Consider the following 19,477-nt stretch of genomic DNA (forward strand, 5'->3'; position numbering starts at 1 on the left):
TTAAGGTGAGTTATCCACAACACACTGCTGGACAGAGTGCTTAAGGTGAGTCATCCACAACACACTGCTGGACAGTGTGCTTAAGGTGAGTCATCCACAACACACTGCTGGACAGGGTGCTTAAGGTGAGTTATCCACAACACACTGCTGGACAGGGTGCTTAAGGTGAGTCATCCACAACACACTGCTGGACAGAGTGCTTAAGGTGAGTCATCCACAACACACTGCTGGACAGGGTGCTTAAGGTGAGTCATCCACAACACACTGCTGGACAGTGTGCTTAAGGTGAGTCATCCACAACACACTGCTGGACAGGGTGCTTAAGGTGAGTCATCCACAACACACTGCTGGACAGGGTGCTTAAGGTGAGTCATCCACAACACACTGCTGGACAGAGTGCTTAAGGTGAGTCATCCACAACACACTGCTGGACAGGGTGCTTAAGGTGAGTCATCCACAACACACTGCTGGACAGAGTGCTTAAGGTGAGTTATCTACAACACACTGCTGGACAGGGTGCTTAAGGTGAGTCATCCACAACACACTGCTGGACAGGGTGCTTAAGGTGAGTCATCCACAACACACTGCTGGACAGGGTGCTTAAGGTGAGTCATCCACAACACACTGCTGGACAGGGTGCTTAAAGGAGGACTTACCTCCAAAACACTTTTTTTCAGCTTTTAACCAATATATATGACTTTGGGGGTGATGTGTGAAGAATTCTGGTCAGAATTTCCACATTTGACACCAAACTGTTGCCATTTTACCATTTGTATCATTTTTCAGCAGCATATCTGGCATAAGCGCCCTCTTAGGGTCAAAGACTGCTTTTTTTTTTTTTCTCAAATGAATGGGATATTTGACACGTCATGACGTCATGGTGAACCAAAGACTATGGGATTTCAAGATAATTACTCCCCTACCCCCCCTGTACCCTTTCAGCTCCTCAGAACTCCAAGCCTATTCTTATTGAAGTTTGCTCTTAAAATACTGAACCAAACGTTGTCAAAGTTGGCACATGTCTTAATTATAGTTAGTTTCCCGCTGAATGTGTCACTACTTTATTAATATCTTACCTGAATAAGCTTGAATGATGATGTTTATATTATCAGTCCGAGTTGGAAGCACTGTCTCAAGCCCAGGCAGGCGGGAGAGAGTCCTACTGTAAACCTCATGCACTAGCTCCAAGCTCCGCGGGCGCGCGCAGCAGAGCAGAGCTCTCTGTGATCTGAGAGTAGAGAGAGCAGTCTGATATTTCCGCAAACAAATATGGTCGCAGTTTAGCGCACATGTAAAATATAACGCTATACTACGACGTGACAACGTGACAAAGCTTCTCTAAACACATCGGCTACTATCATTTCCCTGCATCCCTCCTACTGAGATTATATCGGTAATGATTTTGGACAGACTGAATGCACGGAGGAGAAGGAGAGATCTGCAGCTCTGCCCTGAGTAGCCCTGAGAGACACTCGCCTCGCTCCGACTACTGTGCCCGTCTGTGAAAAGCGTCCTGTCCAGTCGCACCTTCGCAAACAGATGCGGGATTCCCTCAATCCTGTACCCAATCTCAGACTGTATTCTCTAAATCGCACACCAGCTATTTCTGTCTGTTTGTTTGTTGCTCCGTGAGGTTACAAGCGCCCCATGCATGCAACAGGCTGTTTCGCCAGCCGGGGTCTGGCAGGAGGGAGGAGGCGCAGGCAGCCTGCACTGCGCTGAGAGGAAAAAACTTTTGCACAACTTTTAACAACAATCACGAAAAGCCCCCAAACTAAAATGAAAAAGGGACTATATGGCAACTTGGACGAGGGAATGACGTAGAGAAATCTCGCATTGTGTTACCCCAGAACGGGGGGTTTGTCGTATTGTGCGGTGTGCTGCTGTAACGAGCCCATGCCACTTTGCTCTCGTAACGTAGTTCAACACACTGCCATAGAGTTACATGCAGAAAAATAATTAAATTTCTAGTTCGCCACTGAATTACCAAATTGATATAACTTTCAACCATTTTGAGCAAAGCTCTTTCCATACAGGCCACCAGCGTTGGCTAATTGTTGATATTTATACAGATATGGCCCCTCTCAAATAAATTATTTTTGAGGCAATAGGCAAACTGTAATGGCGTCGATTTCCGAAAAAAAATCTGGACTTCAACACAGCCAAAGAGTCCAGTATAGACAAGAGCATATGTCATTTCTTGGTTTTTTCCATAGGTATTTTCAAATCACTGTTCTAATACATATCTAGGGGGTAAGTCCTCCTTTAAGGTGAGTCATCCACAACACACTGCTGGACAGTGTGCTTAAGGTGAGTCATCCACAACACACTGCTGGACAGTGTGCTTAAGGTGAGTCATCCACAACACACTGCTGGACAGTGTGCTTAAGGTGAGTCATCCACAACACACTGCTGGACAGGGTGCTTAAGGTGAGTTATCCACAACACACTGCTGGACAGGGTGCTTAAGGTGAGTCATCCACAACACACTGCTGGACAGTGTGCTTAAGGTGAGTCATCCACAACACACTGCTGGACAGTGTGCTTAAGGTGAGTCATCCACAACACACTGCTGGACAGGGTACTTAAGGTGAGTCATCCACAACACACTGCTGGACAGAGTGCTTAAGGTGAGTCATCCACAACACACTGCTGGACAGGGTGCTTAAGGTGAGTCATCCACAACACACTGCTGGACAGAGTGCTTAAGGTGAGTCATCCACAACACACTGCTGGACAGGGTGCTTAAGGTGAGTCATCCACAACACACTGCTGGACAGGGTGCTTAAAGGGGGACTAACCCCCTAGATATGTATCAGAACAGTGATTTGAAAATACCTATGGAAAAAACCAAGAAATGACATATGCTCTTGTCTATACTGGACTCTTTGGCTGTGTTAAAGTCAAGATTCTTTTTCGGAAATCGACGCCATTACAGTTTGCCTACTGCCTCAAAAATAATTTATTTGATAGGGGCAATATCTTTATAAATATCAACAACTAGCCAACGCTGTTGGTCTGTATGGAAACAGAAAATCTGAAAATGGTTGAAAGTTATATCAATTTGGTAATTCAGTGGCGAACTAGAAATTTAATTATTTTTCTGCATGTATCTCTATGGCAGGGTGTCAAATTACGTTACGAGAGCAAAGTGACATGGGCTCGTTAACAGCAGCACACCCACAATAGGACAAACCTCTCGCTCTGGGGTAACACAATGCGAGATTTCTCCACCTAATTCCCTCGTCTAACTAGAGATAAACCGCGCAATGAAATCCGTTTTTAATTTGCGTTTTGGGGCTTTTCGTGATTCTTGTTAAAAGTTACTGCAGCGCAGCCGGGCAGTGTCAGACCTCCATGTGAAGAGGTCCGCCCGCGCGTCCCCGCTGCCTGAGCACACAGCAGCTCGTGCTCGCGCTCTAAAAGGCAGGGTGCCTACGAGCTGCTGCGTGGCCGGTAGAAAGGGCTCCAGACTCGGTGTGATACTCCTCTAACAGCATTTGAGCTTATTCAGGTAAGATATTTATAATGTAATGACACATTCAGCGATAAACTGTCTACAATGAAGACATATGTCAAATATGACAACGTGGTGTTCAGTATTTTAAGAGCACAGGAGCTACTTGCCTGATCAAATCCATTCCGCATAGCAAAACACACACACAGCGAGTCAACCCCCCCCCCCCCCCCAGTCCCCAGTCGCTCTGCTCTGCTGACATTTCCTGAAAAGTTGGCGTTGCTTGTACACAGTGACGTTATTATAGTAGCCGATGTGTTTAGACCAGCTTTGTCACGTTGTCACGTCGTAGTATAGCGTTATATTTTACATGTGCGCTAAACTGCGACGCTATTTGTTTGCGGAAATATCAGACTGCTCTCTCTGCTCTCAGAGCACAGAGAGCCCAGCTGCTGCTGCGCGCGGCCGCGCGCCCCCGGAGCTTGAGGCTCGTCCATGAGGTTACAGTACGACTCTTTCCTGCCCGCTCCCACCTGCCTGGGCTTGAGACAGTGCTTCCAACTCGGACTGATAATATAAACATCATCATTCGAGCTTATCCAGGTAAGATATTAATAAAGTAGTGACACATTCAGCGGGAAACTAACTATAATTAAGACATGTGCCAACTTTGACGACGTTTGGTTCAGTATTTTAAGAGCAAACTTCAATAAGAATAGGCTTGGAGTTCTGAGGAGCCGAAAGGGTACAGGGGGGGTAGGGGAGTAATTTTCTTGAAATCCCATAGTCTTTGGGTCACCGTGATGTCACGACGTGTCAAATATCCCATTCATTTGAGAAAAAAAAAAAAAGCAGTGTTCGACCCTTAGAGGGCGCTTATGCCAGTTATGCTGCTGAAAAATGATACAAATGGTAAAATGGCAACAGTTTGGTGTCAAATGTGGAAATTCTGACCAGAATTCTTCACACATCACCCCCAAAGTCATATATATTGGTTAAAAGCTGAAAAAAAGTGTTTTGGAGGTAAGTTCTCCTTTAAGGTGAGTTATCTACAACACACTGCTGGACAGTGTGCTTAAGGTGAGTTATCTACAACACACTGCTGGACAGAGTGCTTAAGGTGAGTTATCTACAACACACTGCTGGACAGGGTGCTTAAAGAGATACTCAGCACGTTTTCCACTTTTTTCTGCTGTAAATCAATATATATATTGGAAATGAGCTGTGTTCTCGAGGAATCCAGGTCAAAGTCCTGACATTTACTGTAAATCTGAGTCATTCCTCATCTCTTCTCACATACCCATGCAGTTCCATGCAACCCAAAAAGGCCAGCTGTAGACTCCCAATTTTCCTCCCTTTCTATTGGCTGAGCTCTTGATCTGTGACGGTTTCGATATGCATGCTACAGCATGCGCTGGGACGCGTCATCAGTGATGTTGACTGGGGTCGTGGGGTGTTTCGGGTCTGACAACATCATACACTAGGGCTGTGGCAATTCACTTATCTCCCGATTCGATACTATCACGATTCTTGGGTGCCGATTCGATTTATATTGCGATTCTTAAGTATTGCGATTCTACGATTATTGCGATTCGATATTACGATTTATTGCGATTTTTGTTTATTTTTTTCTTTTATTTTTTCCGTTTGTTTGCTTTTTTACACTAGATTAGAACATGGGAAAAGTTGAATCATACACTAGAGACTGTATATTATATCATGAGTAGGGCTGGGCGATATAGTTAAAAACAGGGGCGGACTGGGATCATAATTCAGGCCGGGCATTAGATACCAAGCAGGCCAGGCCGATATGGGCCGACGCGTGTGAAATTTGGGCCGTTTGAAGCCCAATTTGGGCCGTTTGAAGCCAGATTTGGGCCATTGAAGTCCAATTTTACAATGAGATGCACCCACTTTAACCCTGAAGTGTAATTATTACTTCAGACTAACTAATAAAATAATAAAACCACTAGTAAACCAGTAGGCGGCGTCTGGCCTGCTGTTCAGTGAGTGGCCTGACTGCAAGCACCCATAAGCTCAAATGATGTTTATATTATCAGTCCGACTTGGAAGCACTCTCTCCCGGCCAGTCAGGCGCTGATGGCCGCCTCCCCTCTGGTATGCATAGCCGAGGCAACTCAATGAGTTAAGAGTGCCAATGACGTCTAAAGACGTCAATTCAAATAGTAATGTAGAGTGCCAATGACGTCTAAAGACGTCAATTGCGTTTTTTGACGGTGGGACGTGGATCAAAGCCTGATGCATCTCCTGTAAAAATATGGTGGATGTTGAAGGTGTACAAGCTATTTTACGGACCCATTAGGTGGCGACAGTGCTCTCCAGATTAGAGAAAGGTGAGGAAAAACAGCAGAAGAAGCCCCGTGATGAAACGGAAACCGATGCTGGAGCCAGAGCCGTATAGATTGCTCTGGCTGGAGCTAACATTAGCTGCGAACAGCAGTCAATCCGCTCCCACAACTGAGCCCCTCTGTCTCTGCTGCATAGTTTCTCCACACGATTAGCCGCCAGAAAAGCAGCACCCGACGCCAAAGGGCCAAACCATTCTCAGCAGTCCGGTTTGGCTTTTCGGTGTCGCGCTGGGAGCCGGCGCACAAAAACGGAGCGCTCCGAAAATAGACGCGTGTTAGGCTGTGTGTTAGTGTGGGGATGAGTTTCTCCCAGCTCCGCCGGCATGCAGGCTGTGTGTTGGTGTGGGGGTGAGTTTCTCCCAGCTCCGGCATGCAAGCTGTGTGTTGGTGTGGGGATGAGTTTATCCCAGCTCCATGCAGAGATTCGTCGTCTGACGCAGGTAGCAGAGATTCGAGCAGAGCCACCAGAGACACTCCCACGGAGGAGGAGTTTGCAGTTGAGGGGGGTGGGGCACGCAGGGCACCACACAACTACACCATGTCACTACATCAGAAAATATTAGCTTCAGAGTCAGTGATGTGCTTGAAATGCTTCATTTCACAAAAGGCTCATTATCTCAGCTTCTAGTTTGAAACGTCTGTTTTTGGTGAAAACAACCTATCTTCTACTGCTGATAACTAAAGAACGGAAAATGATATCAATAAACTTTTTTTTGCTGATGATACAATAGAGTCTCATCGTTCTTTGGGCGTGTTCGGTGTTTACATAGTAATATCACACAATATTCTGTGGGCCTCGAGAAATCACTGAAAACGCTCTGAAAGGGCTGGCACGGAGCATCCGTTTTCCAAAAGTGGCTGGCACTCAATGAGTTAAAATATTCCTGAATTGCATTTTGTGTTACAAATAAGTATTATTTCTATCTAACTTTCTAGCCAGATTTGATGGTTTTCTTGTCAAAAGTTAGCCGCCTCAAAGCCTTCTGGGTAATATCCAAACAATAGACCAAATCACCGGGATGTTTACATTTACTTCCGGGTACCCCTGGGTCCACACATTATAATGGCGGTGAACGGCACAAACTGACGTTTTGAAGACAAAAACAGACAAAGAAGACAAAAATGGTTCGTCCGTGTTGTGTTGTTGTTTAATATCATTCATAACAACACTTTCACTAACGTTAGTGGAGACCAGACTAGCTAATTTACCTGTTGGACAAGACTAGAGTAGACTTGAAGCTAAATTAAATTGACGTGGCGTCAGTATCTCTGTCTGTACCAGGCTCGCCGAGAAGAGCCTAGTGACGCGAGGTTACTCTGTAACGTTAACGACTGCAAAAAAACAGCGAGTTTGACAGACAAACAAACGTTATTAGCTAGCTAACACTACATAAAACAAACACAGAAGAAAGGCTAGATACGTCGGACAAGCATGTTTACCAACCGTTTAACCATTTAAATTGAAAGTAGTCGGCTGAAAACAACGAGAGGGTTTGACAGCATTTATTTGACAACACGCACATTTAAACCTGCCGCCTTCCCCAAGTGGTACCCGGAAGTAAATTTGTTTACATGGTGACGTCACGGTGATTTGGTCTATAGAGAGGCAAAGTGACCGCCTACTTCCTGCTTCAGCACTGAACCAGAGATTTTCATCTGCCATTTATTTTCCCATACACATTTCGTAAAATGCTTATAAAAAATGTTACTGGTTCAAACCAAACGGTACAGATATATTTAGAAACAGGGGAGATGGCATAACATCTCACTGGGACCAAAACGTTAAAAAAATGCGTATTTAAAGAAAATATATTAAAAATTATATTTTATTTTCATATTTTAAATTTTTATAGAACACAAACAAGACAAAACAGACAAACAAGCTCAGACACAGGAAAAAAAGGAAAGACAAAACAAAAAACAAAACAAAAAATATAATCAACATTACAAAGTGGTGCCGCCAGCCACCTAAGGTGCTTATGTTCTTGTAAACGATATACTTGGGATTTCACTCAAGGGGTCTGTGGGAAGCCAGCCGGGCGAGTCACCCGTCACCCCTAGCCTCGTTGAGGTAGACCAAAAACGGGTCCCAGATAGTTATAAACCTGCCAAGTGCATTGGTTCTCAGGAACCTAAGTCTCTCCATGCGTATAACAGAGGTCATGTCCGTCAACCACAATTGGAAAGAGGGTGGAGAGGGAGATTTCCATTCCTTCAGAATTTGTTTTTTGGCAACGGTTGTCCCCAGTGTCAGAGACTGTTGCACAGCTGTAGGAAAGTTCAGAGAGGACTCTGAGCAGCCGAAGATGGCGAGTTCTGCCTCCGGCTGAAGGGCCACCCCGTAGAGGCCTTAGAGTACCAGTCAAATATTCTGGCCCAGAATCCCGTCAGTGAAGGGCAGAACCAGAAGGCATGAGACAGTGTCCCCTCCGACACTTGACATCTTTCACACAGTGGTGAGATAGTAGGATAGATCTTGTGTAATTTCTGCTTAGAGTAGTGGAGACGGTGAGCGACTTTAAATTGAATCAGCTGATGTCTGCTATTAAAGGAACACTCCGCCCATTTTCAACCAGCTTTGTATCATTAGAACATCAGTAGTATATCAGCAAACTGTAAACGGTTTTGAAGTCTGTCATTTAATTTGACAGTTATTGAGTGTTAAAGTGTGGACCGGTGACATCACTGGTCCACACTAACTCAAATTAATAACTCATTAACTCAAATCAACTCTCAATAACTGTCAAACTAGATGAATGATGACTAGTTTGACAGTTATTGAGAGTTGATTTGAGTTAATGAGTCGGAGTGAAATGTTTTGGTCGGAGTGAAATGTTCTACGGTCTCTCCCGATTATAGCGTTAGCTGAACCGTTTGGTTCGACGAAGTAAAACGGTATGCTGGTGTTTGGACTGAGAGAGCCTGGTGACGCGAGGGTTGGACAGGAGAACAGGAGAAGCGAGGGGGTGGTGGAAGAGAGAAACATCACCAGCAGATCCCTTCACAGCGCTAGCTGGCTTTAACTGAAGCTACACATGCGGCGAGCAGGAAATGCACAGAGCTCTGCCATTGGTTCTGAAATTTGCCCGCCCCACAAAAGCTCATCCTATCCAAATGTGGAGTGGGCGGATTCGAAAGCCTGAAAACTCCCCAGCCTTTTTTGAAAAACTGACCAAATCTGACGCAGACTTGGTAAAAGTGGAAAAAGTGTCGAGTATCTCTTTAAACATTTGGGGAAATTAGGCATCTCATCATAGTGACATCATCAGCGACATCACAATTGCCCGAGTGTAACCGAAAACGTGACCAAAGCGTGCAGAACCCCACTGACTCCCTTTTCTATAAGGATTCCCGATAGTAAGAGGAGATTATAGATACCTTTCTCTTCTCTGTGTGCAGTATAAAGTATAAAGTGCGATGCGCCCCTCCACTCTATGTACATGTTGTGACTCGTGTGCTCACCACGCTATGAAATAATAATCAAAGTGAATACATAGCCGGAACTACTTTCCAAACATGGCCGCCTGACGCAGTGATGTCAGACAGTGCCTCAAAAGCACCATGGCAACTAACGTTACTTCCATCCAAAAGAAAGGGGGCGGGGTGGGGGGGGGGGGGACCGATGATGTCACACAGCGCCTGCGCTATCGTTCTTCTTGTCCCTTTTGTTTTGTTGATGGAAGTGCTTTTGAGGCGCTGTGTGACGTCACTGTGTGACATCACTGCACCAGGGTATGCTGCAGTAAGCTCACTAGCATAATCTCCCAAAATGTTGCCATGTTCCTTTAAATAGTGTGCAGGTTTAAATAAAAATAAAATTTACATTTTGGGCTGAAGATTCCTATGAAAATACCCCACCTCCCCTAAATAAATAATTAATTAATAAAAAAAAAAAAAAAAGATAAATTGCAACATGCCCACAGGGCAGAAATATGTTGAAAAAGGTGGCATTCTAACACACATGCTCAATAAAAAGTAATCTGGGCAGATAACACCAGTGACATCACTCACCCAGACAGGCTGCTGTACTGTGCAGCCTGTCTGGGTGTTTTTTTTTTTTTTTTTTTTTTTGCTGTACAGCAGCCTGGCTGGGTGAGTGATGATGTCATAAGTGTTATCTGCCCAGGTGACTTTTTATTGAGCGTGCAGCTGCGTTACAAAAACCAGTCTATGCTGCTATGTGTGGGAAAAAAAAAGAGAATCCTATCGCTACTTGAATGCAATGTGGTCCGTCTTCTTCCCTCCCCCACTTCCTCGGCCCTCAGGCGACGATGAGCTTCTTTGACCTGACGCCGCTGGGCCGCATCCTCAACCGCTTCTCCTCGGACCTGTACAGCGTGGACGACAGCCTGCCCTTCGTGCTCAACATCCTGCTGGCCAACGTCTTCGGCCTGCTGGGCACGCTGGTGGTGATGAGCTACGGCCTGCCCTGGGTCCTAGTGCCCCTGCTGCCCCTGGGCCTGCTCTACCACCGCACGCAGCGCTTCTACCGCCACACGTCCCGCGAGCTGAAGCGCCTGTGCAGCCTCACCCTGTCGCCCGTCTACGCCCACTTCTCGGAGACGCTGAGCGGGCTCGGTACCGTCCGGGCGAGCCGCAGCGCCGCCAGGTCAGAGGCCGCGCCGTGTTTGACACACAGTTTCTGGGGATCGGTGGTGTGAGAGAGTCGTCGACCCACACAAGCTCAGTTTACCCACTTTTTTATTATTTGCGGGAGAGGCTGATATACTGTACACTGTCAGTCGGGTGAAGGTTTGGAAAGATTTGAAGAAATAAGTGTGTCTGCTTACATTTCTGCCTTCCAAAACTCACTTTCTGGCTTGTAGGATGTTGGACGAAAAACTCAGATAGAGATGCATGTCTGGGAACGCCCATACAGGCTCTGGGAACGCCCATACAGGCTCTGGGAACGCCCACAATAGACGCTGGGTTAGCCTGGGGGGTGGGGTCAGGGTGGGGTAAATTCCCCCGTTCTATCCATTCAGCAAAGTTAGAATTTAGCTGATAGCCCAGCCCAGGCAGACACGATCGGGGGATTTAACCACCGCAGTAAACGCACATCTGAGCAGACGTCTTGTGTTCTGCTCTAGAACCCCCAAGCCTGTAGTGTAGAGCCGCAGCACCGTCTTTTGGTGAGTCAGCCCATGAGATAATATGGGCGGTTTTACCCCACTCGCGCGCCAGCCGTTTAACATTTTGTGGGCGTTCCCACACATGCGGACTGTCTATGACGAGACGTGGCCTCAACCTATACAGCTACCATCACTGAGTGGGGAGTGGGGGGGGGGGGTGCGAGATAAATTCTATCGATGTTGTTGCAATTCCTACTTATCACCACTAGAGTTTGATAAAGTTCATAGATGGCTTAATGGCCCTGTAGTGTTTTGCTGAAAGTACAGTATAGTTCATACATGGGCAACATACGGCCCGCGGGCCGTATGCGGCCCGCGGGCGCCCCCTGTGCGGCCCGCGATGGAATTGCAAAAAAAAAAAAAAAAAATTTTTTTTTTTTTTTTTTTTTTTTCCCACAATGTACTTGAACGCAACATGCAATATACCCGCTGAATAAGTGTCCAAATGTTCATGTCATTCTGGGCAATACTCTTCTGTTATAGCATTTCAGTCTGGAATATGGAATATCTTTCAATAATATTTATGACTAAAAGGCTAAAAGTAATCTCATGTGTAAGAATTGACTGTTCTACATTGAAGTAGAAATTTAAATAATTAGCTTGTTGGTTTTGGATTTTTTTTAGCTTCAAGAGTGCATTTTTGTTCTTGTGTGACCCTCAACACAGGCTTTGAGAATCCCGGGACACTTACTGATACTTAAATGCTTAAATTAACCCACTCATATTCTGGTATATTTCAAGAAAAACATTTAGGCTAGTGGAAATTCTAATTGGCTGGTAACTTTAAAATCTAGCAGCCATGTGGCAGGTGGTCAAAAAAGTTAATTTCAAGCCCTGCAGGGAGAGCAGGTGGTGACATAGGAGTGAGTGAGGAAAAGGATCAAATATTGGTGGTTAAGACTGAATAATGACATCACAATTGTTAATTTAAAATGAGTTATTCCTCTAAACCTGGCTTCAAATTTTCCAAATTTTTCACGGTGGCGCCGTTCAGCCCTCAGCAAAATCTGGTAGCGAGGAATTTTTTTTGTGGCCCTCTCTATCATCAAAGTTGCCCATCCATGGGTTACGGCATGACAATATTTGTTCGGCCCCCGGCAACAGTCTGGGTTTCTCATGTGGCCCCCCATGAAAAATAGTTGCCCACCCCTGGTATAGTTGATTTACTGACAGCTGTTTGGTGGTGGAAAGCTGTGGAGTAAATATCCTCAACCAGGGTAAGTAGCCGTGGCGGCTGGTCACTAGAGGGCGCTGGAGCGCCGCCGCCCTCCCTCTACCGAGGGAGAAGAAGATCCACCTCACATGCTACTTAATATGGATTAAACGACATAGTGTAAATGAACTGGATAATACGAAATCATTATAAAATAATAATTGCACACTCGCACAATGTTGCCTGGGTAGTCTGCAGTGTCAGTATCTCTGTGCGTGTCGGTGTCAGCACAGCAGTGCAGCACTGTCTGCAGCAGCGTCTGTGTGCTCCTGTCCCAGCCTGCTTTGGGCGCAGGCAGCAGGCGTTTCAGCGAACATAGCCAATCAAAGTCTTTTTTTTTGTTCAGTTTTTTTATTCGTTTCCGGTATATCATACAAAATACAAAATACAGATTTAAATACACTTGACACTTTTAAACAAAAACCCATCCCACGAGAACCCCTAGCCTATTACACCACATACATCATGTCATACAACAAAAACAAAAACAGATTAATGAAAATAAATATGAGAGAGGGGGGGGGGGGGGAAATCTATACATTTGAAATGCTTGAAGCGTCCATTTTCTCTACCTGGTCCAGGACTGGCTGCCAGATGGTATAAAAGTCGAGAGCACAACCACTTGTAGCGTATCGGATTTCTTCTAGGGTTAAATGATACATAAGATCTCTGACCCACTGGGTCAATTGAAAGTTGGAGGAAACTTGTCTTTCCATTTAAGGAGTACACGTCTTCTAGCCAGAAGTGTACCAAACGCTATCATCTTTTTACTGCATTGGTTGAGGGAGAGATCACGCGGGACCACACCAAAGATTGCAATTATGGCAAGAGGTTCAATGGATATTTCCAGTATTTCAGAATTTTTTTTAAATATGGAATGCCAAAAATCTACTAATTTTGGGCAAAGCCAAAACATATGTGATAAAGTGGCTGGGGTTGTTTGACAGCGATCACAATTAGGATCCATGTTTGGTGTAAATTTGGCCAATCTCGCCCTGGACCAATGCAGTCTATGTACAATCTTGAATTGTATGACTTTATGTTTTAAACAAATTGAAGAGGAGAATATTTTTTCTGATATGGACTCCCATACATCCTCAGAAAGATCTGTATCTAATTCTTCCTCCCATTGATTTTTTAAATGTATCAAGGGTTCTAGATTGTGAGAGTTGAGTGAGGTATAGATCCTTCCAATGCTCCCTTTGGGGTAAGAGCTAAGCTCCAAAGCCAATCAAAGTCTGTCCTGGAGGCAGAGGATGGATATTAATTGGCTGTGGATTAAAGTGGGAGGGGCACCTGCCGCAGCTTTCTGCTGGGCTTTCAGGAAATGGAGCATTATGGCCTGACAAGAAGGCTCTTTCAACTGGAAGAGAAAAGAGGTTAAAAGCCTGGAATTAAATGCATGATGATCTGACCGGGATTGGAGACAGAGAAGACCATGGGAGCAGACGTGGTGAACTCGTTGACCTCGTTGACCTAGTTTCACGAGGGGGGGGGGGGGGGGGCAGAGAGCCTGCATTCCAGACAGCTTCCAGTAGGTGTAACATTAGGCGCTTTCACACCGGCCTTGAAAGCCGCAAAATGCACGGAAAATAGGATCCGCGCCTACGATGTGAAAGTTCTGAACGCGCGTTGGTGGGTAATTGTTGTAGACCTTTTGTCCCCCAAGCCGACCTAGTCTCAGCGCCGGGTTAGCAGGTAACCCGCCTCCACTTGAAAGCGTAGGAGCAGCAAGCCGGAACAGTGCGAATGCTCAGCTCATTCATAAAAAAATTACAGGGGAAATCACCTCATGCAGCAAGAAAGACAAAGTACAAAAAGTATCCTATACAATCATGCGCCAGGAGGAATGCTCCCTGCCTGTAAGTAGGTTAGGCTTTATTCTCAAACGATGTTGACATTAGTAGCCTAGGTAAAATTAATGGATATAATAATACGCTTCAGAGGATTATAGCTGTCTGTGGCGAGTTGGTCTGAGGATATTCCCTCTGGAAACCAGCTCCAGAACTGCAATCTGTCTAGCTAGCCAATTGTGCATTCCCTTACAAAAACTACTAACGTTATAGTAGTCCTGTGCATTTATAGCCTATACTATTCCCCCGACGAACGTTATGCAGACTGCAGCTGTTTGATATGCGGGCGTCGTCTTTCAGAAGGGACGCTAATTAGGCTACTTGATGGGAATCATTTGCTTTACAAAAAACTGGAACCAAAAGATAAGAATTAGCCTTGTAGCCTAATAGGCTACATGTGATGCATAAAGTCGATCAGATGAATATTGAAAGCCTTGTTACCATGCATGTGGACAACACTTTCGTGTTTTATCAGTTTGATCCTTAACGAGCGCAGCTTTATCAGCTTGATCCTTAACAACCGCAGCTGCACCTCGTTGGCTGGCGTACATCAGCGATATTTGGTTCTTGAATGAATTTGTTCATCATACAGTAGCCTAGGCTACACTAACCTATGAAAATATTCATTTGGGCAAGGAGCTGGGTGGAAATGCCTCCGCTCGCCTTTCAATCCGGGAGCGGTGGCTGTCACCTGAAAGCACACCCCAGGACGGGAATGTGGTGGTGCTGCTTGGCTGTGTGTGAAAGCAATTTCTGTGGCGAGGCTGCCGGTTTTGCGGGCCTTTTGAACTGCAATTTTGCGCGATCTGTGTGTGAAAATGGCTATTGTTGAAACATTGGCTGACTGTTATTTTATGCGCAGATGTGAATAGCGGTAGGCTACTTAACGCCATTTATTTAGCAAAGAATATGGTAACGAGCTATCAGACTCATGATAGTCTATTGAATGCCAAAAACAATGAACCATTATACCACACACATGCAGGGATTGTCAATCAAACACACCACTGTGTTACTACTACTGTTAACACTGTGGGAGTCCCAATTCAAAATACATACTTCGGCATGCGCTGGGACGCGTCATCAGTGATGTTAGCTGGGGTTGTAAGGTGTTTCGGGTCTGTCAACATCATACACCCTCGCCCAGTAGACCCGGCCGAGGCCGATTAAGACCCCGACCTGCGTCCCGGAAGCAGCCGCTACGGATCATAGTGCTACACCGCAGTATTGAAAGACCCTTCGGTGCATGGAGGCTCCTTCCCTGTGGTTTTACACTATTGTGTGCATGAAAATGGATGTTTTTAAGGGGACACTTTAAGGATTTTTTTTTTTTTTTTTTACAAAAGAGTTGCATTATTTGCATAGTAAACCGTTAGAATCAGAATCAGAATAACTTCATCGATCCATGAGGGGAAATTGAGTCATGCTACAGGTGCTCACCCTCAGGCATGGGAAATATAAAGATCACACATTGTAAGAGTCATAAGAATGTATCATAAACAAGATAACACAGTACATGCTTTGAATTCCTTAGTTTGAGCTATGCAGTGTTCTAAGCAGACCGGATGGCATGTAGCAGATGATAGAACGCTCATATCCATAAGAGACTTGAGACTTGACTTGGACTCTAGCTCTAAGACTTGAGACTTGACTTGGACTTGTCAAAAAAAATGACTTGTGAGCATCTCTCTGCTTCATAGTGACTGTGTGTGTGGTGTGTGTGTGTGTGTTGTGTATGTGTGTGTGTGTGGTGTGTGTGTGTGTGTGTGTCAGGTTCGAGGAGGAGAGCGCGAGGCGTCTGGAGCAGAACCAGCGCTGCCTGTTCCTCAGCAACGCCGCCATGCAGTGGCTGGACATCCGCCTGCAGATGCTGGGCGTGGCCGTGGTGACGGGCATCGGGGCCATCGCCGTCATCCAGCACCAGTTTCACTCCATTGATCCAGGTGAGTCGGCCAACGAGCTCGCTAGCACTGTGTGTCGGCACATGACGAGTTTCCAGGGTTCCTCCGCAGGTCTGGAAAAGTATTCAAGGGATAGCTTGTGCAGCGCTACGCTTTCGGCAAACAATCAGCCCTAATTACCGATAATCTGGCTCCTTTAGGTCACCTGCAGGGGGCGCTCTTTACACTCGCTGAGAGATTCAGCGCGGTCGCACGTAAAATGGCATAGCTGTGGCCGAACACAATTTTGCTCTCTCACACATACACATGCGCGCGCACGCACGCACGCACACACGCACACACACACACTCACTCAGCATTCTTATTATATGATACCAACCACAATCAAATCCAGTCAAGACCGTTGGGTCTGTCTTGACAGATATGGAATTGTAAAATGTTAAAGGAACACTCCGAAGCAGATATAGCTGGGGAGCTATCAGCCCGCACACTCACCGGATAATTAAAGTCTTAGGTGCACGGCACAAGAGTTTCTTAAAGCAGTAGAGAAGGAGCCAGCACTCAAAGAAGTCCTTTTGAGGGTTTTTTATTCCTGTTGCAACCACAACGTACGCGTTTCAGCGATAGCCTTCGTCAGCGTTGTGCTGTGTCAGGCGGAAAAGGGCGTATAAATACAGCCAGACAGGAAGTACAAACAATTAATGTAGAAAAAAAAGGTATAATAATATATATATGTACATTCGAAAAGTGCGTTATGCATCGATGAGATATACTAGAATGTAACCCAGCATAGTACACAAGCATTAATACGAGTACAAAGATAGAAAAAATGTATATATATAATATAATTCGTATTAGAAACATACCACAGCCTCGAGAAAACGACCTGTTGTCTTCAAAGTGACAGCAGGAGAGAAATAAAAAGGACTGGACTTTATATAAATTTAAAATAATAAAACAGTCAAAGAAACAATTCTGTTGTCTTCAAAGTGACAAGGCAGACTGGCGCCTATGTAGGCTATAAATTTAAGAAAGTACAAATGACACTACAAATATACACAAATACAAACCAGAATACCAAAAAAGAAATGCTTTTACAGGAAACAGCCCAACAGTAACTCTTCATTTAATCCTTTTGGGTGTTGTGACTGGAGTGTGTGGATCCAAAACGCCTCTCTTTGTAATAAGGCTCGGTCCCTATCACCACCTCTTTTTAAGGGGCTGACAACCTCTATTCCCTGAAACCTGAGTGAACACACATCATGGCCCATAGAATTAAAATGTCTAGCCACAGACGACTTCTCATCACGGTTTCTAATGCTACACTTGTGTTCACAAATACGAGTTTTGAGTTCCCTTCGAGTCTTACCCACATAAATATTGGAACATGGAAACTTAAGCAAATAAACCACAAATTTAGTTTTACAAGAGATTCTATTATTAATGTGGTATTTTTTACCAGAATGGGGGTGGGTGAAAAATTCCCCTCTGATCATAGCATTACATTGGATACAATTTCCACAAGGAAAATTACCAGTTGGTAAGTTTGATAAAAAAATGTGTGGGGCGTGTGTAGCAATCTGCTTTCACCAGAGCATCTCTCAGGTTCCTCGCACGTTTCTGTGCAAAAATGGGGGGCTTCTCGAACACGTGGCCCACCAGGGGGTCACTGTGTAGGATGTGCCAATGTTTGAGAATGGTTTTCTTAATGTCTAATGAAGCAGGAGAAAAGGTAGTAGCACAAACAATATTGGACTTCCTTACAGAGGGGGCTTTTGGTGTTAGCAGGTCCTGTCTGTTAAGGCCCCTAACCCTCTGCAAGCTCTTACTGAGGTTTTGGTTATCATACCCTTTAACTAAGAACCGTTCACATAGTTCAGAGGCTTGTTCCTCAAAAGTGCTATCAGTGCTGCAAATTCTCCTCGTTCTCAGAAGCTGGCTGTAAGGCAAACCTTTCTTGAGACTAGGGGGATGAAAGCTGGAGAAGTCCAGGAAGCTGTTCCTGTCAGTTTGTTTTCTATATACCTTGGTCATAAGATGTTCAGATTTAGTCACCAAAACATCTAAAAATGAAATTGATTCTAAACTGTGATCTAAAGTAAATGAAATAGAGGATAGTCTGGAGTTAGTGTATACCTTGAATTCTTCCAGTTCATTGAGAGATCCCGTGAAGATGAAAAAAATGTCATCAATGAATCTCAACCAGCAATGTAACAATTCTGAGAAAGCCTCAGAATTGTGCCTGACACAGCACAACGCTGACGAAGGCTATCGCTGAAACGCGTACGTTGTGGTTGCAACAGGAATAAAAAAACCTCAAAAGGAACACTCCGCCCATTTTCAACCAGCTTTGTATCATTAGAACATCAGTAGTATATCAGAAAACTGTAAAGGGTTTTGAAGTCTGTCATTTAATTTGACAGTTATTGAGGGTTAAAGTGTGGACCAGTGACATCACTGGTCCACACTAACTCAAATGAATAACTCATTAACTCAAATCAACTCTCAATAACTGTCAAACTAGATGAATGATGAATAGTTTGACAGTTATTGAGAGTTGATTTGAGTTAATGAGTTATTCATTTGAGTTAGTGTGGACCAGTGATGTCACTGGTCCACACTAACTCAAATGAATAACTCATTAACTCAAATCAACTCTCAATAACTGTCAAACTAGATGAATGATGAATAGTTTGACAGTTATTGAGAGTTGATTTGAGTTAATGAGTTATTCATTTGAGTTAGTGTGGACCAGCGACGTCACTGGTCCACACTAACTCAAATGAATAACTCATTAACTCAAATCAACTCTCAATAACTGTCAAACTAGATGAATGATGAATAGTTTGACAGTTATTGAGAGTTGATTTGAGTTAATGAGTTATTCATTTGAGTTAGTGTGGACCAGTGACGTCACTGGTCCACACTAACTCAAATGAATAACTCATTAACTCAAATCAACTCTCAATAACTGTCAAACTAGATGAATGATGAATACTTTGACAGTTATTGAGAGTTGATTTGAGTTAATGAGTTATTCATTTGAGTTAGTGTGGACCAGCGATGTCACTGGTCCACACTTTAACCCTCAATAACTGTCAAATTAAATGACAGACTTCAAAACCGTTTAACAGTTTTCAGATATACTACTGATGTTCTAATGATACAAACAAAGCTGGTTGAAAATGGGCGGAGTGTTCCTTTAAGTGTGTAGTAGGAACCCCTGCCAGTCATCTTAGATATGCTGCTATTTGTCAGACACTCCAGAACATTTGCGACACTTTGGCCGTGTTGTAGGGATGGAACCTGCGACCTTCTGAAATGGCGGACAGTCTCTCAGTATTGCCCGTGTGTTGCCGTCCATGTTGGTCCCTGGCAGGTGGACAGTCTCTCAGTATTGCCCGTGTGTTGCCGTCCATGTTGGTCCCTGGCAGGTGGACAGTCTCTCAGTATTGCCCGTGTGTTGCCGTCCATGTTGGTCCCTGGCAGGTGGACAGTCTCTCAGTATTGCCCGTGTGTTGCCGTCCATGTTGGTCCCTGGCAGGTCTGGTG

At 44.8% G+C, this 19,477-nt stretch overlaps 1 protein-coding gene across 1 annotated transcript in view; it reads left to right on the forward strand.

Annotated features, from left to right (window-relative positions):
- Positions 1–19,477, forward strand: part of abcc10 (ATP-binding cassette, sub-family C (CFTR/MRP), member 10) — a gene marked incomplete at both ends in the record, with an annotated part of 78,667 nt that overhangs the window by 42,433 nt on the left and 16,757 nt on the right. The window contains 2 exon segments of the mRNA XM_083636223.1: positions 10,092–10,435; positions 15,798–16,046. Of these exon segments, the coding sequence (XP_083492349.1) occupies positions 10,092–10,435; positions 15,798–16,046 (593 nt within the window).

The sequence above is a fragment of the Poromitra crassiceps genome, assembly GCF_964638095.1.
Source record: "Poromitra crassiceps genome assembly, chromosome: 4".
NCBI classification, from domain to species: domain Eukaryota; kingdom Metazoa; phylum Chordata; class Actinopteri; order Beryciformes; family Melamphaidae; genus Poromitra; species Poromitra crassiceps.